The sequence below is a fragment of the Eretmochelys imbricata genome, chromosome 6 (assembly GCF_965152235.1).
Source record: "Eretmochelys imbricata isolate rEreImb1 chromosome 6, rEreImb1.hap1, whole genome shotgun sequence".
Lineage (NCBI taxonomy): Eukaryota > Metazoa > Chordata > Testudines > Cheloniidae > Eretmochelys > Eretmochelys imbricata.
Genome location: NC_135577.1, coordinates 108,380,384 through 108,408,079, shown reverse-complemented (window position 1 = coordinate 108,408,079; position 27,696 = coordinate 108,380,384). Strand labels below are relative to the sequence as shown.

The 27,696-nt window shown below is 38.9% G+C and overlaps 1 protein-coding gene across 4 annotated transcripts in view; it reads left to right on the top strand.

The window, feature by feature from the left end:
• Positions 1-27,403, top strand: part of BCL11B (BCL11 transcription factor B) — a 101,951-nt gene extending 74,548 nt beyond the window's left edge. For all 4 annotated transcript variants that reach the window (XM_077819349.1, XM_077819346.1, XM_077819348.1 and 1 more), the window contains one exon: positions 20,324-27,403. In XM_077819349.1, coding sequence (XP_077675475.1) covers positions 20,324-22,335 — 2,012 coding nt within the window. In that variant the 3' untranslated portion in view covers positions 22,336-27,403. The remainder of the gene's footprint in view (positions 1-20,323) is intronic.
• Positions 27,404-27,696: the final 293 nt, after the last annotated feature.

Below are 27,696 nucleotides of genomic sequence, written 5' to 3'. Positions count from 1 at the left end.
TGGGGGGAATGACATTTGGCTTAAAATTATGTAGGAATCAATAGGAAAGCCCAAACTGAATATGTTTGTTATAGATTTGTGTTTGAAATCTGCTCCATCCACTTGGATTTCTGTGTACTTTTCTCAGAAAACCACTTAGTGTTCTCCCCAACTTCCATTAATTTCAATGGGAATCAGGTGTACAAATTCCCTACACAAAATTGAAATCTCACCTCTGTGTCTTTTGGATTCACTGTTCACCCTGTGATCATTTTCTCACTCAGGCAAAACCAGCCAATCGTGTTTCACAATTTTAATGCAATTTTCTGACTCAACTCTCTTCTGCTGCGTTTCAGCATCATAGAGGCACTGCTTTGCCCCTATAAAGGAATGTCCTAGATGAGGATACAAGGTCTTTGGCAGGGTAGCAAGAGAACTTTAGTTGTGTCAGCCAGCTTCCAGCTCCTACTGTTGACCCAAACAGTAGGTAGAACCCAGATGTGAACAGGTGAAGGGATGGAATAGTGTGAAATGCAGCTCCAGCCTTCACTGGTTATATCGTTTGGCTTTCAGAGCTTTTATACTGAGAAGAAGATGTGAGAAGACTCTCAGAATCTTAAAGGGAGGTCAGGGCAGTTGACTGAACTAGGACTGACCACTTTGGTTTAAGTCCTCTTTGATTTGATAAAAAGATACAAGACCACTTTTATTTCTGCTTAGAGGGTTGGAGAATTAGGGGATCTCTCATGCCACTGTCCCATTATCATTTTCAGGAAGACAAGGTAGTTTTCTGCATGAAACCTAGTTTCTTCCGTCAAATATGAGTGCCAGAGCATTGAGAACATTTGTGCATGGATTAAGAGGCCTACAAAGTGGAAGAGATTTCTTATCATTTTAGGATTAAAGACTATTAGATCTAGGTGATCTTGTCCACGTCCTGGACAGAAGAGTTGGCTTAGGGGTGGCATTTTCCGATTTCTGTAACCCAGAAATTAGTCCATTATTTCTCCCAGCATTACATTGAGTTTTAGTGTTTGGCTCTTACCTTGGACTGTTCATCATCAGGATTAGTCCATATAGACCACAAAAAGGGTAGTGACTTAGCTGTAAATTTAGCTTCTGAGACCCAGATTTACTTTTGCATCAGGGGCTGATCTAAAGCCCAGTGAAGTCAGTGGGAATATTTTCATTTACTTCATTCGGTGTTGGATCAGGCCCTTGCAGATACTGGATTGTTCTACTGAATTATTGAGAATGGATTTCTTGTGCAGAGCAGAGTCCATGGTGCACAGATCAGCATAAGTAGACATTGTGCCAGATTCATCCACCTGAAGTTACACCAGGGATAAATTTTGGCCCAGTGAACAAAAAACTTCCTCATATCCATTATGGATGGATCCAAATCACAGTAACCAAACTTACAGGTAAGAAATTACATTGCCTGCAGATATGAAATGGAATAATTCAGTAAATCTGTGAGTTATAGAATAGTTGCCTTGAGAAAAACATATACCAGTTGATTTTATATAAATATATATATATATAGTAGGTATACTTTTAAACTTCATAATCATCAGTTTATGTGAATCAGCTTATTTGATTTAAAAATACAAAAAATTGTCAAAATATTCAAATAGTAAGTCTGTGCTTATATGTTGGAGAGAAGGGATGTGTGGCTCAAGTGAAGAATGCATTATTTTCATTTCTCTCCTGAGCTCCTATTGATTTTTACTGTTAAGTACCATTTACATAGTACCATAAAGGCTCTCCCATTGAGTTCAGTGGAGCTGTGATTTCACCCCTGGAGTGTCCCTGAGACAAAGTGGCTCTGGTCTGCCCTTTGCTCTGGGCTTTGCCTAAAAAGGCACAGTGTTATTCAGAGACCTCGTTCAGCAAAGTACTTAAGCACGTTCTTAACTTTAAGCAGGTGAATAGTTCCATTGACTCTAATGGGTTAAATGGGATTACTCTGGTGCTTAATCTTAGGCACATGCTTAAGTATGTGAATCAGGTCCATAAGTACGAAGATAGAAAATACCTATGGAATTATGCCAATGTAACATTGTTGCCTACAGTGTATTCTTAAGTACTTTCCCCACAGTTTTGTTTTAAATGACACAAGTGATAGGAATTCCATCAGTTCCCTTGGGAGGTTTATAGACTATATACTTTTAGGAAATATTTTCCTGATAATCAGCCTGTCCTGTCGTTGGCACAATTTTAGCCCATTACTTCTAGTTGTACCCCCTTGGATCACCCAAAACAATTCCTTACCATCCTTGCTATCTACCCCATTCAGAAACTTGTGGGTACTTATCATGTCGCTTCCACAGTTGTCACCTAGCCAAGCTTTGTGGTTAAAAAATGCATGTTTTCACACGTAGGCCTGGTTCCTGCATGCTTCCGGGTTCTTCTTGCAGCTGCTTGCCTCTTACATCCATTAGTTTTATCTTTGTAAATCTGCTATGCTATTGCGTCTTAGATGGAAAATAACTTCTTGCTGTAGGATCATATAGAGTTAAGCAACTGGTTCAAACTGACAACGGCAAGGCAATCCAGAGTCAAGGTTGCCACTTAATCCTCCCTTCACTCTGTTGTGTCTTGCTGTTTCAGGAGTCTTAAAAGAGTGATCTCTCTTGATCACTGCTTGATCCAGGAACAAAGGGGTTGAGTTATGGACAGTACTCCTTCCTCTAAATTTACATGCTTCTGTCAGCCTTAGTTTTCCACTTTGGGCCGGAGTCTGCTCTCATTTACACCATGGTAAATGTTACTGATATCTGAATCTGATCCATGGTGTTACTTTAAACATTATTTCAGCATTTAATTCTCTTTGGGCTTTGTTTAAAGTGAGTTTGAAAAAATAACAGTGATTCAACATAGTGTATAATTCTGAGCATCTTGATACTGGAAAGATGTCAGTAAATGGGAGGGAATTCAGAGAACAACAACAAAATTGATTAAAGGACTGGAGGGCTTGATTCACTAGGCAAGATAAAAAGAACAAAGTATGTATACACAAGTAGTATTACTATAAAGTGGCTAAGGGGAGGGTGGATGGGAATATGATGCAAGCATTTGAGGAGCGTTCTGCAAATAGCATTGTGGGAGAAGAATACCTGAGGGTAGTCCAAGGGCATAAAAGCCCCAGTTCAGGAAGGCATTGCTATTCAGGAAGGGCACTTAAAGTCAATGGGATTAAACCACATGCTTCAAATTCAGCATATGCTTAAGTGCTTTCCTGAATGGGGGCTCATAACCATGAGTAAAGGATAAAACTAATCAATGAGAAATTTAGGCTCAATATTAAACCATGACTTACATCAGGATTTGGACTATTCTTCCAAGTAGAGGTGGTTGAAAAAATTCAAGTTTTGACAGTTTTTGAACAAAAAAAATTCTGATCAGCTCTCTCTCAATGGGTGGTGACGAAAGCCCCATTGCTTGGGACATTTAAAACTAGCCAGGGAAGAGCTCCAGAAGCCACACAGTATCTTTCAGGAGAAAAGGGCTGGACAAAACAACTTAAATAGGTTTTTTCCATTTCTGATTTCTGTGGGCCAAATCCTCAAGTCATTTCTTACTCTGACAAAACTCCCATAGAATTCAGTAGGAGATTTGCCTGAGTAAATTCTTGGTAAAAATTGAGGGTCTGATCCTGTCACCTGTACTTCAGATAATATTGTACTCTGATTCTGCTGCCTTTTTTTATATTGAATAGTTCTTACCTGCACAAGCACTCTCATTGAAAGCAACATGAATGAGCATAGCAGAATCTCATTGATTTCAATCTGGCCTTGAGTAGGATTTGCCCAGTGATTCCATTATATCTCATAGTAACTTTGTCAGTGGAAATGAATTAAATACTCAGGCCTGGCCTACGCACAAAGTTGCATTGGTTTAACTAAAGATGTATTCCAGCTGACTTAGTGCAACTTCGTGTGTGGACACTCTTAAATTGATGCAAACCTGGCTTATACTGGTTAAGTTAGCTTCTGTGACAAGCTATACAGACAGAACCAGTTTTAAACTGATGTGTCCACACAGGGATTTGCATTGGTTTAACTAAACACGTTTCATTAAACTAGTGCAAATTTGTGTGTAGACAAATCCTCTCTTTCCCCTGGCAATCATATCAGGCTGGTGAGTCCTTTAGACCCGATCTAATACAAATGGAATTTTTACCATGCAAATCTTATTACCTAACATGCCAATGAAACTAATGGGATTTGGAGTAGAAAAAATCCTCTGGATGTGACACGGAGTTTGGAATATAAACACACAGCAAAAAATTTAAGGAAATGGAGCTGCTATTCCATAGGCTTAGTTTTGACTTAAGGAAAGGCCTGATCCTGTGAACCCCTGATTTCAGTAGCAGCAGAGGGATGCTCAGTACGAGGCGAGAGATATTGAGTACCACACAAGCTGGAGACATACCAATACTTGTCTCATTTGTTTCAAAATGCATTTGGGGGAAAAAGCAGGAATAAAAATACACCAAATGTGCCACTTCAAGGACAAACATCCAGAGGAATTTATATTTTTCCAAGGGGAACCATTTTTGCTGTGGAGGTCGGCAGAAAGCATCAGGAACACAAGATACATTTGGATGTGTTTTGACAATCTCTAGATCAAAAGTGGCTGAACCTATTCAGATGAAATTTTGTTAAAATAAAAAATAAAAACCCCAAAACCCATGGCTCCAGGCTGTGAACCTGTGTGGCATGTCTTGAGCTAAGGATACTGCAGATAGATGCGTTGTCAGCCCCTGCAAAGCAAGGTTAGCAACAGAAATACTGCAGTTCTTTTAACTATATCAGTGCTACAGATGTGGATGTAACACAGAATAAACCACAGAGGGTCTAATCTCGCTGTCGTTCCGCAGGCAAAATTTCCATTGACTGTGCTGGGAGTTTGGCTTGTGGAAAGCTAGGTGGGGATTAGGCCTAAATCACATTTTTGAAAAACCCAATACATTAAGCCCTTTTGATGGTTCAGACTGTTATTTGGTTTTCTATCACCCTGGAAGTCCAGGTATAATAAATAATACCTTTTTAAAAAATTAAATTAAATGAAACAATAAAAGACACTTCAGAAAAGTGGAGGAAAGAGGAGAAGGTCAGAGAGAAACAACTGAATTTCGATGTTCATTTTTGTGGAGTTGATGGTTATTATTCCCAAAGAAAATAATGTCCTTTTTTGATTTGCTTTTAACATTCTGCCCTTGGCATCTGTTCCATCCATTGTGGACTAACCTAGATCGTGTTCTGACAATGGGTTAAAGCGAGCACTGATTGAAGAGCATTCTCTACTTAATTACTTTTCTTTCTTCTGGAAGCTATTTTTTTATAATCACACGTTAATTGTGCATTAGCAGGCCTTTCCGATTAGTTGAAAACATAATGAAACCTTTGTAAACAACAGAGAGAATGAGAGAGAGAGGGTGGGTATAGAGAAAGGGAAGAGAGAGAGAGGTGTGCAGTGGAGGCAATGCTGCTGGAGGAGAGTTTTTAAAGCCAGAAATAATATTAGGTGTCTAGATGCCATACAGTTTTGTACCTGGAAATTTGTTCTTTGAGTGACATCCTTCATTGGCCAAATTAATCAGTTTACTTTACAAGAGATTAAATGTATGGTGATGCAAATTGCTGTCAATCTCCGAAAGCAAGGCAGCAAATACACCAAGTTGGAAAGTTGTGTAGGACTGCAGCTGTTCCCTAACAAGTCAGTGCTGTTCCTAACGTGCATTCGGAATCCCCGCTTGGTTTTTTGTTCTTTTGTTTTTCCTTCTTCCAACCTTAGGTGGAAATATAGTGGTTGAGTTTCTTACTGATCTTTCAGTGATCTAGATTTCTTCCTCTTCTACGTTTTATGCCTGTTTGTTTTCAACAGCTTGTTTTTGCTTTCCTGGTGCCCACAAATCTCCCTCAGGTCAGTGGAAATTTTGGTTGCACAAGGACCATAGGATTGGACATCAGAGCTGTAGCAGGCTAGGAGACATCAGGAACCACTAAATTGTCTGTGCTGTCACATGAAGATCATTCTTAGTGCCTGATTCTTCGAGTTGCTGAGCATACCCAACTTTTATTGACTTTAATGAATCAGCAGAATCAGGACTTTTCACTGAGTTGTTTCCTCTCTCTCTCTCTCTCTCTCTCTCTCTCTCTCTCTCTCTCTCTCTCTCTAATTTTTTTCCTGAAAAAACTGTGCCTTAGACATAATTCACATTGGTTGTTTTTAAAGGGACCATCCTCCATTTGCAGTGCTCAGTTTTGAAGGGGCAGAAATTCCTCCCCCCTCCCTTTCTGGTGGTGTTGCTTAAGCACCACGCGTACAGGGATTTTGCAGCTCTCCGTGTGTTATTAGAAACCGTGTGGCTGGGACAGTTAAAATGGGAGTGCTACTGTGTGCAAGAGCAATATTCACTGTAAGCTATCCAAGGAAATCCTGCCAAGGCAGTATATGAACAGCAGCCAAACAAAACACAGGCGCCTTTCCAGTGAAAACCAGCACACTTCTGCAAATAGAGGAAAAATTGACTTTCTGATTTGGAGTGTTTCTACAACTAAGAAGAATTACTACAATGATTGTTCTAAAAATATTTTTAGGCAGCACATTCTCAGAGGGCTTGGGATACTTAGCATTCTTTAATTGTGATTCTCTTAGGTGATCAATCTGGATTGTACAGAAATAAAATATGATGTTTGTAGGGTTTGGAAGTTTTTTAAGCCTGAATGGGCATTTTTTTCTGCAGTGTTGTAACAGCATAAAACAGCAGTTTTAAGGAGCAGAAATTGTATTTTTTATCTTTGCACTTCAGGAAATATATTTGTCTATTAATCTTTTGCAGCTACGCTCACACAGATCACATCTAAACTGCTTGATCTAGAACAGCCCCCAAAATCCCAGCCTCTGTGGCTGAACCTTTTTTGTAGTTTGTAGTATTTGATAGCATTGTCCCCTTAATATTTATACTTCTCATGTTTCTGCTCATTCTGCTTCTCTGTTCATGCAGCCTGGGCTTTTCCTTTACAGGACTTAGAATTTTATAGGAGCAACTTCACTGTAAGATGCGACCGTAGGCATTCTGGCATTCAAATAATTTCCATAATGATGGAAATTGACTGGGATTCCACAAGTTTGTTTATTGCCAGGAATAAATAATGTATGTGTTCTTTTTTTTTAAACTGTTTTGCTAGTTTCAGCTACAGTTCCTGCAAAGTCTTAATAATGGCACTTAAAAGTGGAGTCAATTTATCTAAACTGGGCAAAAGAAATAAGAGAGACCTCCCCGCCCCCCCGCATAATAGTGTAGTAAAAAAAGATAGCAAAATCTGTCAGGGACTGATATTCAGCTAGTGCATTTCCTGTTTTTTAACATGTGCATTTACTGAAGAAACAAAAAGTACCTAACAGAGATGATCCAAATTAACCCTTAGTGTAACTTCAGCTGACGTCTTTGGGCTTTTTGCTGGGATGAACTTGGTCCTGTATTCTTAACTAACTGCCATGTAGCGGGCCAGATTTATCCCTGCACTGAAGTCAATGGCCTGAGAATAGCAAATCCCAGGAAGAAAAAAGCCTGATCCAAAGCCCATTGAATCAATGGAAAGACTCTCACTGACTTCAGTGGACAGTGGATCAGGCCCTTAAAAATAAACAATTTTTTTGGCCCTTTGAAATTAACTAATTGAATTTAGGGTAGTATTTTTATTCTTAACAAATATTAATTTATCCAAGTTTCCCTGGCCAAGCTGACAAAATAAACTTTCTACCACTAGACAGCTCGATCCTGAAATCCTTACTTGGGCAAAACTTCCTCTGGAGTGAATGGACAGGGTATAGACTGCAGGATCAGACCCCACATGTTTGAAAGGATAATAGAAAAGGTTAAGGAGGCCCTTCTAGTGCCTTGTGCTTTTCAGCATCCTCCCCTTTGGGAGTATTGCAACCATGTTCACGGTGAGAAAAATGAAGATTAAAAAGTCATCGTTCCAACGATGAATATAAAGATTGCTACCCACTGTGTTCAAATTAGAACATTTAATTTGTGTGACATATGCCATATCAGTCACAGCAATAGTGTTCTGCATCTTTAAACGTTGACTCATAACAGTGGAACCAGGTGAGGTCTGGCCCCAGGTGCTGGCTTGTGCATGCATTGCTGAACAATTTTCAAGGCATGTAGATTGGATGGTTGTAGAAGAAAAGAAAAAAAACAGCTTTTTCCCCCTAAATGTTTGGGTGGGTTTATCACAACAGTGGGAAGCTGACAGACAGCACATCGATGTAATTCAGTTCTGACCTGGATCCCTTTTCTGACCTTCCTGAATTGGGCCTCCTTTTTGTACAGAGCCCCAGTTATTCCAACCCTGGTGATTGGTTTGGTGATATAGACAGCTGAGACCATGGAACTCATTTCACTTGTGTCCCTTCCATATTGAAACGCTGAGTTAACTATCATTCATGGAGAGTGCCCTAGTAGACTTGCCAAGGTAAAGAGTAAGGACTGAGGAATGGGAATTTGCAGGCACAATTCCCAGTATCACTTACCACTGCTACACAACTAGTCCATATATTGTTATGAAAAAATCACCCAACAGAGAAGGATTGTGCACTAATTATTTCCAGTATAAAACCAAAGATTTCATTTAACTATTTCACTTTCAAAAGCAGTGGGCAAGCATATTTGTGCCTCCAGCCGTTTTTTCCCATAATTTTTCCACCCCGTTTTTTGCCCCCATGGCTTTACACCCTTAGTGGCTACCCCGCTTGCCTCGCCCTGTTTACGGCTCTGTCCTGGCGCACTCCCATTTAAGTCAATAGGGTTGCATCAGGGTAAATTAAAAGAGAATTTGGCCTGTGATCTGGGCTGAAGGTGTGTGGTTTCTAATTCCAGTCCGAGCAGTTTGATATAGCAAAAATTACCAATACACGAGGAGGGTTTTATTCAGGGTTTTATTTTATACAGAGACATCTGTAGGTTGGCAGCTGTGCCAGTCATGTCAATTCTTTTAAATAACTGAAGCTATGAACTCGAGAATGTTAGCGTTTTTGTTGGTGACAGTGTTGTGAATATTGGTGCACTATGACAGATTTATTTTTTTTCCAAGCAGATTTAGGGGGTGTAACACACGCACGTGTGGGGGGTTAGAGGGAAGGCTGGTCTCATTTTTTTTAAAAACACCTCTTTAGCATTTTGCATATATCAGCATCCTAGCAGAGTGGTTTGCTAATCACACTAGAAGATCCACTTTAAATTCAGGAATACTGAAACTTTGAAACTGTAACATTTTGACTGGTGAGAATGACCAGTCTTCTTTTCTGTTTTGCAGTGAGCTAGTTGAAGGAAGCTGGCATTGTCACACAGTGAAAGCTCTGCAGAAGTGCCGCAGGTTTTTCATATGGAAATGTGAAATAATGGGGTGATTAAATAGAGCTGTATATTAAAGTACATCTGACATTAGAATTAGCATAATGTGCTCTAGCCCTAGGCTGAGTACTTTATTTGCCATCTGCGTCGGACCAAAATCCCCTGGGGAAGCGCTAAAATATTCTGAATAAACTCAGCCCGAGTTCTTATTGAGAGTAAAATACCATTTGTGGCACGTCGTATTGATTCGTCTTAATTGCGGTGCAGAAAAGAACATTCAGTTGCTGATGACTTTTGTACTCTGTGACAAGTCGGCTGGAGTTATTCTAACACTGCAGTTGGTTAACCTGAACAGACTGCCATGCTCGGAGAAGGAGAAAACCTTATTTTCAGCAGCATAACCTGCAGTATCATCTCTCTGCTCTACTCCTTCTTATCTTGATGCATCATCCCTTTTTATTTTTAAGAGTACAGCCGTCAACTAAAAATAAAAATGGGACTTAGTTCAATCCGTCCAAGGAAATTCAAATTCTTACCCCCCCCACACATCCTCTTTAAAAAAAAATATCCAGAAACATGTGACCAGCTTTCATCTAAGCAAGTGAAAATCAGTGGAACTTGTCCTTGAGGATACATCGCCAGAACCATTAGTTCAAGAGATTTAGTCTGTATATTTTATAAAAGCCAAGGTTTCTCCTGTGCTTAAGCTCATGGTCTTAGTCTGTTGTAATGGTTTGATTTTTGTTAACTCTCCACTCAAATAGGTTGCTGAATACCTTTGAAAAAGTGCTTATAGCATGCACAAAAGATAAATATTTCATCTGAAGGAAAATACTTTGGTGCTTCATGCAATTCTGTAACATTCATAAGGTCCAGTTTTTACCCTATAATTGCCTATCATTATACACAATTTACATATTCAAACATTCTCTACAAACCTTAGTCTAGCATGTTTTTATTACAAATTCAGATCAAGGGAATAACCTTTAACTTCAGAGACAAATGAGACAAATTTACAAGTGCATGTCTGCTGTTTTCTTGTGTTTTATAAATCCCTGTAGACCTGAACACTTTTGCTATAACGCCACTCAGAACAATATACATATATTACTACTTGTTTGTAGTGCTTCAGTAATGAGTCCCCTTTGTATTAGATAACCTATATAATTCAGTATCTAGGCTCTCCATAACGTCAATTATCTCCTCATAGCTAAATGTACATTCCATTAAAACAAGATTTACAGCCCTTATAATACTTCTTAGGATTGAACATGGAAATTTTGTGGATTTAAAGAAGCAGAGATGGGAGTTAGCATTTGTTAAAGAAGTAATGAATTAAAACAAAAGTGCTATTTCATTTACTAGCTATGAATAGATACCTAATACCCTAAAGAGATAGCTGCAATAAAACAGACACAAGCACCGAAAGAAAAAAATGTAAAATTTGTTTTCACCCTTTGGCTTATTTTATTGTCTCCTAATTTACTCTTTATTTTTCCATTAAAAGACATGGACAATTTCCTTTATGTCTCCCTTCAAGTTCCTGATCAGGTTTCTGGCCTCACAATTGCTGCCTGAAAGATCAGAAAATGGCACCTCAGAAAATTCTGAGAAAACAAAACAAAACAAAAAAAAAACGCTTGCCAGTTTTCAAACAAAGCTACTGTATAGGAAACAGATTTAAAGGGAAGCTGCTGGCATATTTCATATGTTGTAGAAAAGACTGACATTATTTCAAATGTATTTGAATGCCTTATGCAAAAAAAAAGCCCTAAAAATGTCCTTGAGAAGTACAGTGGTTTTTCATGAATGCTATAAATGGGATCCTATATATAAACTACCATACCATAGATACATCCAATAGCCTTTTCATCTCACTAATGGGTACATTTTCCCACCCAATATTAAGGTACTGATGATTTTCACTATTTTATAGGCCATGTTTCTAATGCATGCATCCATCCACTCTCTGTTAACTGGTATATAAGGTTCATAGAACCTACCTAAAAGAAGCAAAACTGTTTAGATGCTGTGTATATGGAGTCAGTTGAAACTGTTATATCACAAGGGGCTAATTTAAAAGTTAGCTCATTCACTATTGATCTCTCAATATTGATTTTCCTGTCCTCTCCTTACCTTTTGCACCTCTCCCTTTCTCTGTTTTATAAATTGATTTGTATTTTAGAGTTTAACACCAATTAGATGAGTGTGGTCCAGAGATGACTAACGTGCTCTCCTCTTCTATTTTATGCAGTGCTTTCCATTCAGGGAATATTGTATTGTCAGGTCCAATTTTTGCTAAGCATTTTTTCTTTTTTTCCACTACATAGGAGGGGAAAAGTGTTTCTTACTCTTAAAAGTGCTGAGCATCCACCTTCTGTGAACCTCAGGCCACTCCAAGGTGTCGCACCCAGAAACTGAGGCTCCCAAAATCACAGATCACTTTTGAAATTTGAGATCTGGATGTATAACCCTGCTATAATGTTGTGGTATGATAAAAATTAAGCTGAAATGTACAGCTAATGGCTTAATGTACTGGCCCCTAGATGTGCAAACTTGAAGTTTGATTAGGGCACAACTGAAAATGAGTTGTTGGACACGCAGCCCTGTCTCTAGCAGAGATTTGTCTACATCTACCAAGAGACAACATGCACCGACCCATATTACACATGGCTCTAGCCTGAGCTGTTAGCCACTGATTTTTTTTATGAGTGTTAAATTTCATCAAACATATTCAACAATTTTTGGGAAAAAAGGTTTAATGAAAAAAATCAACAACTCTGTTCATTTGTTCAATCTGGGCCAGATTATGATCTGTGTTGTGCCAGTCTAATTTAGCCTCTGTGATGGAGGTAAATGGAATTACTTTGGATTTATATCCCTGCAAGTGAAAGCAGACTCTGGCTCAGTGTATGCTAGTGTACAGTAAGCTTTACATCACTATTTCTCCTTAGGATTCTTGTACTCTGTTCCTATTGACTTCAGCAGGAGATACACATGGGTATCTGAGCATAACTTGGCCCAAAGTGACAGCTAAGGTGTGTGACTGGCAGTTGGTCTTTTCGATTTTCCCTGTGTTGGGTAAAAGAGTTTATTTGGCAAGAAGATAATGTTTATTATTGATTGCAATACAGATGCTTTGGTGTCCCGCTGAACATTTGCTCAGTGAGGATCCGACCCAATGCCTTTTGAAATCAATGGAGAACTCCAGTTGACTTCAGTGAGCATAAAGAGTAGATCCTATTTGTGGACCAGCTCTTAACCCTGCTGAAGACAATATTTTGCTACTGGCTTCAGTGTGGGAAGGATTTGGCTATACATAAAAATATTAGTATATATTGGAGCAAGAAGTCATGAAATCAGTTAGTGCTATTGTAAATTTTCCACCTGGGAGAAACAAATTCTCTTCTGAATATTTTCTCATTAATTAAAGGCCATGTTGGAGATGGGGGAGCCTTGACAGAGTTGAAGAATACTCAGGAAGTATGAAAGCTGATCTGAAGCCTTTCCAATCACAGCGGAGCAATTATTATTGTTAATCATGTTTATTAGGGCAGTGCCTAACGACCAACCAATAATGGGGCTAGGCGCTGTACACAGAGTAGTAAACTAGGCAAGACAGATGCAGGATGGGAAAAAGGAGTATAATATGCACAAGCAGAGTGAACAATGTCATAACACCAAACGTTATGTTAGTTCCATTTATTTTTTTATGGGGAGGGATTTAATTAGGATGGTGGAAACTGATGGAAAGAAAAAGACAAGTGAAGGGGGAGGGGATATAGAAGGGAAGGGAGGTGAGGACAGGACAAGGATATAGGAGGTTGGAGGGTAAGTGTGGAGTGAAGTTGAAATAAAGAGACTGCCATGGATGGGGATGGAGAGCAAACAGCCTTGCCTTCTTTCTGAATGCATTCCCATTATTTCCCCTCCCACCTCCCAAATCAATTTGATCCTTCTCCATCCCCAATTCTTCCCTTCACCTGACCTCATTCCAAAATTCCCTCTCCCCAGATTCCAGGAGGCTCCTTGGACACTCATTCCTGCTCTCTTTCTCCTTTACCTTCAATTCCTTCTCTCTGACCTTCCAGCAGGCACCTGTTTAAATCCCTAGGTGCAGTGGGATGAGTGGTCTATCAGGCACTCTTTGCCTTATCGAGGTCAGCCAATGTAATCCCAGGTGTTGAGGCTACCCTGTGACAGTGACACCCCAGAATTCATGTCCTTCTGCTCTTAAACCAAGATCTCATATGACTGAAGACAGCTACCGGCTCAGGAGAATGCTAACTCTCATGTGCTCTGAGGTGGACTTTAGCAAAGCAGGTAGGTTAGTTGTGAGTCAGGAGAGGGAATGAATATTTATCTGAGTTGGGAACTGAGTGGTTCAGGAAAGTAATAATCAGGTCTGGAGACATTCTACCTAAGTCATAAGAGTCCAACATTTTCTGCCGTCTGATGGCTGATTTGTTATCTGTGTGAAATGCATTGGTAGTCTTAGTCCTGTTTTCAATAGACAAGTGTCAGTTTCACAGGAAACATCAGTGCTCAATAGGCAATGCAAGATTTGAATGGACATGAAGGCTATTGTCTAGTAACACCCAATGAGCCATCCCTTCAGAACAAGGCTGACATTGGCTGGGTTATGTAGGGAAGTATGCACTCTACTAGTAGTCTATGGATGGACTGAAGATTTAGGGGTTGTGTCATTTCATCAACTTTCACTGGCATCAAACTGAGCTATTATTAAAGAAATGTAAAAGTCAGTAGTTCAGTCTTTGTTTAAAAATTTGGGGTTCAGGTTAAAGCACTGGGTTGGTGGTGCTTCAGAATTGTAGATCTAGGTCCAAGTCTTGGCTTTCCCACATACCATGTCACGGACATTGAAAAAACCTCCCAGTGCCTCAGTTGCCCTTCTAGAAAACAGAGATTAAAATACTTCCTTACCTCACAGGGATATTGTGGAAAGAAATTCATTAATGTTTGTGAGGTGCTCACATATTATGGTGATGAGGTCAAAGAATTAAGTAGATAAATATTCTAGCTTGCTTTGGATAGCTTAATTAATGGCACGGTTTGTGAAACTATTTCAGGTAGAAAAGACACTAGGGGCAAAATCTTGCTCTTGGATCCATATCACAGATCTCTTTGGAATGCTCCATAGAGCTGGCATGTGGGTGATGCAACAGGGATTCCCACTGTGGATCCTGGGAAGGATTTGGTCCCAGCCTCAATGTTCTGTCAAACGTTATGTACCCATAGATCTTATTCACCATGAAACACTAAATCTTTTTAGTGTTTAATGTCCTTCTCTTTAATGTCAGCTGGTCTTATAAGGAGACTTGTTAAACCAGTGCTTTCAATTATGGCATTTTAATTTAATAATAATTCAGTTAAAGGTGTGTTTTTATTGAGCATCTACGCTACCTTTATAGGTATTATTAGAGTAACCAGCATAATAAGAAGGAGTAATTATTTAAATGCTCATTAAAAAATCAAGTGGCAGAGGGCAAGAGTAACACTGGTGGAATGATTGTAGGAACCGGATACATGTCTGTTCCTGAGTGTTACAGTTAATGGTGTCCTTTCTTTAAAGCTTGCAAATTTCTACTTTTCCTGAACTTCTAAAGCTGCAGTAAAGCAGCATTAAAATTCCTTACGTTTTTAATGCTGCTGTCATAACTTTGTAAAGCATACCAGAAACATTACCTAGAATGTATTCCTAGAGGTAAAGAATAGCAGTAGTTATATGCACCCAACTTTGTGTATGCCACAGTCCTAGTGAGGGTCATGGGTGGCTGATTAAAGGGGGGAGTTTATTCTCTTGTTACAGCTAATGGAATTATTCAGTCCTGCTGAGAAGAGGGTTCGTAAGGCAGAGAATGTCTCTGTAGCCCAAACAGAAAACAATGAATTTTCTCAAGTTCTGATCACACTATGATTATTGTTTAATATGGCACAGAATATTTTAAGGCGTTCAGGGGGAAATTCACCTCTGCTGCTGATGGCTCAAGGTTGAGCCTACATAGGGAGGGTTTGAACTGATTGCACGGGGAGGGCCTCTACATCACAAAAAAGAGTTGTGCATTGGTCACAAATAGGCTTGCAGAGGGCCAGTCAGGGGATCCATGATTATGCAAATGCATTGGAGCAGCTGACCCACAAAATCTAGTTGCTCTAGCATTGAGCTAGGCATTAAGCAGAAGTTCAGATGGGTGGAATTTACTTCACCTACCTGTCTACTAGGTGCCCAACATAAAACCAGACTTTTATGGGTGGGGAGGGGGAAAGGAAACTGAATTTAGCTCTGTTTTTTACCATTTATTAAAAAGAAAAAAAGTCTTGTTATTGTTTTGACATTTTGAATGAAATGTAATCAGTCACGTAGCAAGGGAGGGAACAAATGTTAATATTTCTGGCAAAGACCACCTTTAGCTATAATATGCAGACAAGACAGAAGTGTTCAATAAATTCACGGTCTATAATTACCTACTCAGGGAGGGGATATCTGATACTAGAAAGCTCTTTAATTTAACAGACAAAGGCATAACAAGATCCAGTGGCTGGAAATTGAACTTAGCAAAGTTCAAACTGGAAATAAGATACAATTTTTTAATATTGGGGATAATCAACATTTGGAACAGACTACCAAGGGTTTTGGTAGATTCTGCATCACTTGGAGTCTTTAAATCAAAAATTGGCTGTCCTTCTAAAAGATATCATCTAGCACTGAACTCTGTGGCCTGCTTTATGCATAACATGAGACTGGAGATCATAGCAGTCCCTTTTGGCCTTAAAATCTATATATCTGTGAATCTATAAACATATGTCCCCGGTCATGTTACTTTCTATAGGTGCCCATCCTATGCTCTGGGTTCTCATCCCACCATATAAATTACAGCATGGGGGACTGATCTTCTCATCATAAATAAATACCCACCAATTAATAAGGATAATAAAATAAACTCAAACCCTCCTTCTCTCCCCCAAAAGACATTGAAATCAGAAATGTCTGCTTAAAGATAATCGTGTCATGCCCACATTCTTGAAATGTGTTCATTCAGGCCCCATTCAATAAAGCACATAGCATATGCTTAACTTTAAGCACATGAGTAATCCCATGCCCGTTCAATGAAGCAGTTAAACATATGCTTAAATGTCATTGACTTCAGTGGGATTACTCATGTGGCTTAAAACTAAGCATGTGCTTAAGAGATAGTGCATGGCATAGCCACTGTAGCAAGATGTTATAAAGTGGTTATTTAACTTCAGTGAAGTGGGCAAGAGACTATGCCATATATCAAAAGTAGCCTTATAACAAAGGGTTTTACAGTGTAGGTGCACTGCATTATTAAATATACGAATCATTTTTGAGAAATACATGACTGTTCCTGGGCATGTTTAAAATATTTAGCAAGTTTTAGACTATAAAAATGTTCGGAGTGGATCTTCAAAGACTTTTTGACATTGTTCTGTACTTAAAAGTGAGCATCTACACTGCTCAGGGCAACTTCTAGGCAAGATAACCATGAAGTGATAATATGGAAATGAACATTTTATTTTATTTTTTTAAAAAGAGGCATCTAGGGAGAGCCTTTGAGGGTTGTGAAAGTTTAAAAAACAGAAAAGAAAAAGCTGTCAGAGCCATGGTAGCCAGGTAGCCTGCAGTCAGTTTTGCCATTGTGTAGCGGTCTCCTGAACAGAAGAGTTTAGGGGCATAAAAGCGAAATAAAACAAAAAGAGAGAATACTGTTTCTGTTATGACTGATATCTCATAAACCTTGTCTCAGCAATAAACACTAATTTGCTCTGTTTGAAAGAAAACTAAAAAGGAGTCAGGGAGAAGGAACTTTCCTCACTTGAATTTCACAGAGGTGAAGTTTTGGAGAACAAAACAAAACATCTGAGCTTCATATAACATGTAGTAGCAAGCTCCTAGCCAGCTGCCATTTTGAGGCTAATTTTTTTAATCAGCCATTTCAGTTTTAGATTAGCCTTGATCCTCAGCCTGCCCACGAATTCTTTTTCTTACATATGTGCGTTTTCTGAAGTAAACTTTTTTTTTTAACCGACAGCTAATTTTTTGTTCTTGTTTTGTTTGGATTTTGTCAGTTCTTGTACTAGATGAGCAAGCTTTTAAGAACACACACACACACACATGCACGTGCACACACACACACACAATTTAAAATATAATGCACAGTGTGACTTTTAAAAATGAAAGAATCGAACAGCTGTGGGTAATAAATGGATTAATTAGAGTGGATAAAATGGAGGTGAAGGGTGCAGAGCACTCTTTATTTTGAAGATACATGACCTTGTAAGACACTGCACTTCGTTTGCTATTAGATCTCACTTGAGAAAGGGCTTTATTAAAATCCATTCTAGGGTGAGCTGAGGTAAAACATATTGTTAAAAAAAGCTTTTGACAGAATATGTTATATACTTCAGTGTGCTTCAGTGATTTCTGTCACTTTTTATACTACACATGTTGCTGTTCAAGAAAAGTTAAAAGTCTAGACATTTTCATCATATTTCTATAAGAAACAGAAATTTAAATAGTTGAGGTAATAATGGGAGCATTTAATGTTGCTTCGACTTCAGAGTTGACATAAAACCCTATAACTGCCTCATCGCTAAGTAGATTTTAAAGGATACTGTATCTGCTCCATTTGGTGTGTGCATGCAGCTCTTATTAATGTCAATAGGAGTTCTGTATGCATGTTAGAAGGAGAATATAGCCCCCGCACTTTTATTTACAATCGCTATTGTTACAGATTAATCACAAAAGTTTAGCATATTACTCCTAGTTATCTCCCCTCCGAGCACAAAATAAGAACCTGTGGAAAAAGATCATGTCAATCAGACAAAAGTGTATTCCACTCCAGGTTTCTTTTTTGTAAAGGCCCAGATTCTACCACCTTGACTCACATGAATAGGCTATTAAAATCAGTAGCAGTGCTTGTGGTGTAAGGAACTACTCCCCCATAAATAATCTAATGAATATATAGTTAAAAATAGGCCTATTTATGTAAGTCAAGGTGGTAGAATCAGATATAATTTTCTCTATTCTCCCTTTTCGTAGGCACTCAGATGCTATGATGATAAGGCCAGATAGATAGGTGGATAGATAGATATCCCCCATCTTCCCTCTGTCTAAGCGTTCCTCATCAGCAGCCATTTCTGGAAGCTTAGAACAGTGGAATAGAATCAGTGGCAGTCATTCTTCTCATGGTGTGTTTTGGCTTAAGTTTTCTTGGTCCCTATAGGCATGTCTAAACTGCAATTAAACACCTGCTGCTGGCCCGTGTCTGTTAACTAAGGCTCGCTGGGTTTGGGCTTCAGGGCTATAACACTGCAGTGTAGGTGTTCAGGCTCGGGCTGGAGCCCAGACTCTGGGACCACATGAGAAGGGAGAGTCCCAGAGCCTGGGTTCCAATCCGAGCCCGAATGTCTACACTACAGTTTTATAGCCCCGCAGCCAGAGTCAGCTGACACAGGCCATCCACGGGTGCTTTAGTGCAGTGTAGACATACCCTGTGAGTCACTTAGCTTTAAAAAGGCAGTTTTGATAGTACAGTTGATTCACCTATTAACACTTTTGATTTCAAGTATAACGGTTGAGCAACAGGCTTCTGCATAACCTAATACCTACAACTGGAAGTGGGTTGTAAAATTTAGATCCAGAGCCAAACTCTTGCAGTTGTTATGAGCTGGGATTTGGTTCAGTTCATTATGCATAGAGCAAGACAGAGGAAGTTCAGTCCTGGTTCTGTTCTTCAAAAAATTTATTGCATTTGGGTTCAGAGCTCTGGTTTAGGTCCATCACTGCTCAGAATATATTAAGTCATAGAAAGAAATCCAAAAATTCAATTTTAGTTTTTCCATAAAAGGTAGCTACTTTCAAAGACACACTTCTAAAAAAAAAATGTCCTGAAGCATGATTTTCAAGCTGACGTGTGTGTAGGCATGTATAGGGGTTAGACTGCTGCGGGAGCACTAAAGGGGAAAAGACCATGTTTTTGAAGATAGTAAAAATTTTATATTATGTCCAGGGTTGGAATATTTTAGATAGTAAAATTATGACTGTAGTGCAGACTTGTCTACACCTGTCTTGTATGTAAACTGAATCAGGGTTAAAGGAATGTTTCCCACCTTATACAGTTGTTTAAAGGAGGCTAGAAAGGCAAATAGAGAGCCATGTTTTTGGCTCTGGTTACTATTTCTGTGATGGAGGGCAGGCTCAGGCTCAGAAATTCTTGGGATCCAGTTCAAGCACTGCCCGACATTTGTTACTGTTAATTGCAACTGTTCTGTTAGCTTTGATTACCGGATATTCCACTTGAGTGGCTTCTTGGTGTTTTGGCAAAGAGAATGTCAAAGGGATACGTTTTCCAAGCTCCTGTTCACTTTAATGGGACTTGTGCAGATAAATGCCCACATACTGCTTTAAAAATTTCGGGGACAGCATGATTGAAGCATGTATACATTAAATACAGCAAAGATCTGGGGTGACTGCTGAGTAAAGTGTATACAAATATAAAATTAAAGACTGAACATGATACCACAGCCTATTTAGGTACCATAAAACAGATCTACCTACTACATCACATTTTCTTTTGACTTTATACATAGCATTAGATGCCTTGAAACAAATATTTTTACATGGAATAAAGGTGTGAAGCAAGTTTCATCCCTATATGCCAAAAATCAAGGTTTTATATGATATAGTATATAAAGATATACACAGAAGGCAAGTATGTGTAATGTATGTCATACATATTCAATGAATAAAAATGTTGGATGAGTAAATACGCTGGGCAACATGTTATATCAATCAGTACATTGCAATTAAATCCCCTTTCAGAAATTCCAAGGACTAAATCTGTTAACAAAATAAAGTACATGCCAATGGTATTTAAATATTCTCCACTGTATTATTTTTTGAGTGTTCTCTCTGTTTTTCTTTTTTAGGTAAAGATGAGCCTTCAAGCTATATTTGCACAACATGCAAGCAGCCTTTTAATAGCGCTTGGTTCTTGCTTCAGCATGCCCAGAACACACATGGATTCCGCATCTACCTGGAAACCAGCCCTTCAAACAGTTCCCTTACTCCACGCATCACCATCCCTCCTCCTCTGGGACCAGAGACTGTTGCACAGTCCCCGCTGATGAATTTCCTTGGAGACAACAACCCTTTTAGTCTTTTGCGGATGACGGGCCCCATCCTACGTGATCACCCTGGCTTTGGTGAGGGTCGGCTCCCCAACACACCTCCACTGTTCAGCCCACCGCCTCGTCATCATCTGGATCCACATCGCCTTAGTGCCGAAGAAATGGGGTTAGTTGCCCAGCATCCCAGTGCCTTTGACAGAGTTATGCGTTTAAACCCCATGGCAATTGAGTCCCCAGCGATGGATTTCTCCAGAAGGCTTCGAGAACTGGCAGGAAACAATTCTACCCCTCCTCCAGTCTCACCGAATCGCAGCAACCCTATGCATCGCTTGTTGAATCCTTTTCAGCCTAGCCCTAAATCACCTTTTCTGAGCACCCCGCCATTGCCACCAATGCCCCCAAGCAGCACTACGCCGCCGCAGCCTCAGGCAAAGAGTAAGTCCTGTGAATTCTGTGGGAAAACATTCAAGTTCCAGAGTAATCTTATCGTGCACCGACGCAGTCATACAGGAGAAAAGCCCTACAAATGTCAACTCTGTGATCATGCTTGCTCCCAGGCCAGCAAGCTAAAACGTCATATGAAAACACATATGCACAAAGCTGGCTCCATGACAGGCAGGTCAGATGATGGACTCTCCACCACAAGTTCTCCTGAGCCAGGCACAAGTGAGCTCACTGGAGAGGGACTAAAATCCAGTGAGACAGATTTCAGGAATGAGAGTGATCCCTCCCTGGGCCATGACAATGAAGAAGAGGAAGAAGAAGAGGAGGAGGAAGAGGAGCTTGAAAACGAGAGCAGGCCAGAGTCAAGCTTCAGCATGGACTCAGAGCTAAGTCGTAACCGAGAGAACGGTTCCAAATCGCTACCAGATGAAAAATCCCTTGTCCTTGGAAAAGTTATAGAGAATGTAAGTCTCGGTGCCATCCAGCAATACAATGACATGCTAGCTGAAAAACAGAAGAGGAGTAGCTTCATGAAAAGGTCTTCTGATCAGCGAGACCTGTGTCCTCGAGACCTCTGTCAGAGAGACACAGGCGATGAAGACTCAGTGGCAGGAGAACTTGACCGCACTGAGGAAGGGACGGTCAATGGAAGAAACTTTGGCCCAGGTGAACCCTTCCCAGGTTTGTTTCCTCGCAAGCCAACACCTATCACGAGCCCCAGTTTAAACAACTCTTCTAAAAGAATAAAAATAGAGAAAGATTTGGACTTACCACCAGCAACAATAATACCTTCTGAAAATGTTTACTCCCAGTGGCTGGTAGGGTATGCAGCATCAAGGCACTTCATGAAGGATCCGTTTCTAGGATTCACAGACTCCCGACAATCCCCCTTTGCAACTTCTTCTGAGCATTCTTCGGAGAATGGAAGCCTGCGTTTCTCCACTCCACCAGGTGACATGCTGGATGGGGGTCTCTCAGGGCGCAGTGGGACAGCGAGCGGAGGCAGCACTCCCCACATCAGTGGACCTGGTCCCGGTCGACCCAGTTCAAAGGAAGGGCGGAGGAGCGATACATGCGAGTACTGTGGCAAGGTCTTTAAGAACTGCAGCAACTTAACGGTGCACCGCCGGAGCCACACGGGAGAGCGGCCTTACAAATGCGAGCTCTGCAACTATGCGTGTGCCCAGAGCAGTAAGCTGACACGTCATATGAAAACGCATGGCCAGATAGGGAAGGAGGTCTACCGCTGCGACATTTGCCAGATGCCCTTCAGTGTTTACAGCACCCTGGAGAAACACATGAAAAAGTGGCATGGAGAACATTTGCTGACAAATGACGTCAAAATTGAGCAGGCAGAAAGAAGCTAAGACCCCCACTGGGTTAAATCAGGGGTCTAGGTAACATTTAATTTGTACAGTTTAACTATTGCCAACTGAGAAAAGCTGACCTAACTTGCCTCCGTAAACATAACTTAGCATAACTATAGTAGGTGCCAGACCTTGGCACTTAAATATAACCTGTGTCTACAAAGTTCTATTAAACCTGAGGGTTGATTAAGGCAGTAAAATTGTGGAGCCTTTTAACTGTGCAATAATTTCTGTATTTATTGGGTTTTTGTAATTTTTTGGCATGTGCAGGTACTTTTTTTTATTCTTTCTGTTTAAATTTCTTTTAAAATTTTGTTGGGTATCCCTTTTTAATTTTACCCAGTAGTAGCCTGAGATTACTTGCATTGTAGGGGGAGAGGCATATCTTTTTAAATTATAATTTTGGGGCCGCTGCTTTGTTGAAATTTAAGCTAAGCATGTGTAATTTCTTGTGAAGAAGCCAACATTTTAACTGAATTCTTTCTTTTCTTCTTCTTCTTCTTCCTTTTTTGTAAAATAACCTTGGAGATTAGGGAAAATAAAATTGTACAGCGGATAACAATCTTTAAAATTAGCACTTTCTTTTGGAATTGGATCTGATATGTAGCACTGACAATGTCGCTAAAGATAGAGGCCTTTTCTATGTAGACTTCAACATTAAAGTTATGTCAACTAAAAAGACATGGGTGCAGGTATTTTCTGAAGGCAGCTACATTGAACAAAGCAATAGCATTCTTAATTGTGGATTATTATCAGATAGTTTATTCGGGTTATTAATGATATGTACTGAGATGCCGCCATTTTGTCACTTGTTCCAGGTTCAGTAATTAAGATAACCGAAAGAATCCTCATAGTTGTAATAAAAGCTCTTTTAAGGTATTTTAGCATCTTCTCCACCCTTGGATGAATGAAATGCCATTCTTTTAGTTTACCACACACACACACAAAACTAACCGAGTTTTGGATATATGTACAAACCCCTTACTTAGCTCAGTAGTATACTGCAACTAGAATCGCTGTAATTAAGGCAATTGTAACTAGGGCTGATTGGTAGTTTCTCAATCTGATAGAATAGAATTTATAAGGATGGCGAGTAGAAAATATCAGGATTATCTCATATAATGCACAACAATGTTATTGTAAGGAAGGGGAAAAATTAATCATAATACCTGTATTGGCCTGATTCTGCTCCCACTGAAGTCAAGAGAGTTTTGAGTTGAGAGTTTTCCCATTGACTTAATTGGGAGCAGGAGCAAGCCCTATATGAGCAAAGCATTGTAGGGAAAGAATGCAGTTGCTCTGTTTTCCAATTGTTTTATTTTTTAGCATATTAGGACTAATGATAACAAAGAGTGGACAATTAAGGTTAGACATTTTGATTATGTTGACCCGCACTTTAAAACTTTTGTTTGTGTTTAAGAGAAAATGGCTTCTGAACAAGAAATTACAGCATATTCTTCTCCTTGGCCCAAAGGTGGGTTAAACTGTAAGGGAACAGCTGAGATTAAGTGTCAGTGTTGCTAAGCATGGCATTCACAATACTGTCACTATAAAGAAAAATAAAATAAAAATAATTTATTGGACAGTTTTTCTACTGCCATTCAATTTGACGTGAGTGCCTTGAAAACTGATCTTCCTATCTGAGTCTCTTGAGACAAATGCAAAACGTTTTTGTGAAATGAAAAGACTTTTAAAAAAGTAAAACAAGGAAAGTACATTCTTTAAGGGGAAAAAAAAGAGCCACATTTACTTAAAAAAATTACTGGTTGAAGATAGTGGACATGAAAATGCCATAAGACCCAATCAAATGAAGATGCATACCCAGCACAACTTCGGACATCCATTAGCTGAATTATTCTCAGCTTTTTTTTTTTTTCAGGACAACGCTGCTTAGGAAATGGAATGGAAATGATTTACTGCTGAATTAAAACTCATATGACACAAATTACAAGTTATCATTGAATGAGAAAAAAACAATTCAGGAACAATGGCTAATTTTTTTTAAAAGTTAAATTTAGTGCACTCTGTCTTAAAATACGTTTACAGTATTGAATACATACAAGGGTAAAAAAAATTGTGTGTATGTGTGTTTGAGCAATCTTTTTTTTTTCAAAGTTTGCTTAATAGGTTATTAAAAAAATGCCATGATGGCCATGTGTATATTGTTTTCTTTTGGTGACGGGGTTTTAGTATATATTATATATATTAAAATTTCTTGATTACTGTAAAAGTGGACCAGTATTTGTAATAATGGAGAATGCTTGGGCATTTTACAAAACCAGAACGAAAAAACAAAAAAAACAAAAAACAACAAAAAAAAACCTTTTCTTTTTTCCTTGAAAATGTTGCAGTAAAATTTAAATGGTGGGTCTATAAATTTGTTCTTGTCACTGTAACTGTAAAGTCTTGAGTTTTAGTAAAATTTTTTCTGCCTTGGGTGTTGAATTTTTATTTCAAAAAATGTATAGAAACTTGTATTTGGGGATTAAAAGGTGATTGCTACACCATGTAGAAAAAGTATGTAGAAAAAAGTGCTTAATATTGTTATTGCTTTGCAGAAAAAAATCACGTTTCTGACCTATACCTATTTTTCTCTTCCCCCTCCCCCCCTTCTGGAATGGATATTGATATTGGTTGATTCATATGATGTAGGCACTCGCTGTATTTTTACTGAAGCTTGTAATTTTTTAACTGTACGCTTGTCCTTTTAAAGGGATTTAATGTACCTTTTTGTTAGTGAATTTGGAAATAAAAATAAAAACAAGCAAACAGGCTGCCAATAATATATTTTTTTAATTTGGCAGGATAAAATATTGCAAAAAAAAAAATTTGTATGTTAAGTCCTTATTGTACAGGAAAAAATGGGGGGGGGGAGGGGTTGTTAGACGACCTTTAAGTAAAAGAAACAAAACAAAATAATTAAGTGCTTTTTTTCATTTTATTTTATTTTTTTTTGTTCACAAATGATTTTAGTTGTATATATATATTTTTTTTTGTCAGAAATGGCCTACAAAAAAAAGTGCTGTTCCCACAGGGCTCTAATATCTTCAAAGTTTCCTGGGCCCCTTGCATCAAGGTTTTACCAGGTATGGGTGAACCAGGCTGAATGGTTATTGCCTATTCATGTTAACGGAAATTCAGTTTTTGTAAAGATGTTTGAAGTAACATTCCACAGATTCCCCTTCTAGAGAGAGAGAGAGAGAGAGAGGAGATTTTTTTCCCCCTTGCAAATGATTAGCTGTTTATAGCATCTTCTCTACCACCACTGCCTCCCACTCACTTCCCTAACTCCTGCCCTCCAGAATAAAGTAATTTTACTCTTTAAAAGCTGTTACACCTGCTTTGACACAGCTAAAGTGACCTGCTCTTGGTACAATTGTAATTTGGATTGAAGTAAAATTGGTCCAGGCACAGCCTTCGTTTTCCCTGTCAGAACAGGACCTATTCCATGTACAGGTCTTGCCAGTCCATGTTATTATCTGCTTTGCTGCTGTACTCCTAACTGTACATTCCATAAATTTCTGAATGTTTGAGGGACTGGGATGAAATTCTGTGCCTTTTGATTTCTCTTTTCTATTCTCTCTCTCTTTTGGTTGGGATGGGGACAGGTAGCAGAAGTGGCGATGACATTCTATTGAATATTTTAAGGTGGGAGAGAAGGAGGAAATTGCATTGTTTCAGAAAAAGGTGGTAAAAAACCACCATGCCAAATTCTTCCTTCACTTTCATCTGTGCAATACAGTTGAAGCTGTTGGGGTGGCATGGTTGTAACTGAGAGCAGAATTTGACCCAGCTATCTTGCAGATGTTGCCTTCTTGCTTGACTACACCCTATCCTAAGATTTACCTATTGGTGAAGTTTTGATTTCAGTGACGCTGGTGTAAATCAGGATTAATTCATAAGATTTACTCCTGATTTATACCAGTGTAACTGAGATCGGAATCTGGCCCCTTAAAGGTGTATACTACTTTATAGTGAAAACTCTAATCTTTGTTACAATGGTGTAAATCTGGAGTAACCTCATGGAATTCAGTGGAGTACCCCTGAATACACACCAGTCTAATGAGGATCAGCATTGAATCCTAGGTTTCCAGTCTAAGACCAATTCCTTGAAAGAAAAAAAACATCAACTTTCATTTTAAAGCAAATTGCTTGGGAGCACCGCTAGTCCTATTGTTTCTTACTAAGGTAGTTAAACCAGCAGTTGTCTAATCGTGTGACTTAAATCATTCATAAACCAACGGTAAGTCACCCAAAAAGCACAAGGAATGTGTTTCTACAGACTGTAGTGACAATGGAGACCCTCTTCTTCCTGTTTAGGAGAATCATACTTTACTAGGCCATAAGCACAATATTACATAGACATACAGTAGCTATTATGCTGCCATATTTATATTCACAATTCAGTTTAACATTTTATTAAGTTGAAATTTATTACTTCCAGTGCCCGCTTCTGTTTCCATTGAAGTCAATAGCAAAACTTCAGTTGACTTCTGTGGGAGCAGGAGTGGGCCTGTAATCTCATTTTTGGGAAGGAAAATATCTATATGAAAAAAAGGGGTCAAAAATCAGCATTTCATCCCAGTCCTGAGTACAAGACAGTCCAAGGTTTTGTTTATCACAAGCAAACTCATTTTTATGGTGCTCTTTGTATTTTAGAACTGCAAAGCAAAGTAATGTTGATTTAAGTTGTTTGCATTTGTACCGGCAAGGCAAAATATTTTTATTACCTTTTTCTATTACTTATTGTATGAGCTTTTGTTGTTTACTTGGAGGTTTTGTCTTTTACTACAAGTTTGGAACTATTTATTATTGCTTGGTATTTGGTGCTCTGTTTAAAAAACAAGAGCACTTTTTTTTTATTATGGATAAAATGTTGAGATGGCTGGAGGTCATTTCAATATGGCTTAGTGAAATATTTATTGTTCCTTTTATTCTCTGTACAAGATTTTTGGCCTCTTTTTTCCCTTATTGTCACAATGTTGAGTTCAGCATGTGTCTACCATTTCATTTGTACGCTCGTTCAAAACAACGTTTGTTCCAGTTTCAAGTTATAAAAATAAATTGGACATTTGACTTGATCTCCAAATCTTGTCTTTCCTGTTTATTTTAAATTTGGGAGGACCTGAAAAACTGAGGATCATTATGGTTCATTAGACTTATGGAATATCTTTGTATCAGTTCAGTTAGGTATCAATTCAGGAAAGCATCCCTATTCAGGAAGGGCATTTTAGCACTTGTTTAACTTTAAGCATGTGCTTAAATCCCACTAAAGCCAATGAGACTTGAGTGTATACTTAAAGTAAGGCATGTGCTTAAGGGCTTTCCTGAATTGGAGCCTTAAGCAATGCAAGCTGGAGC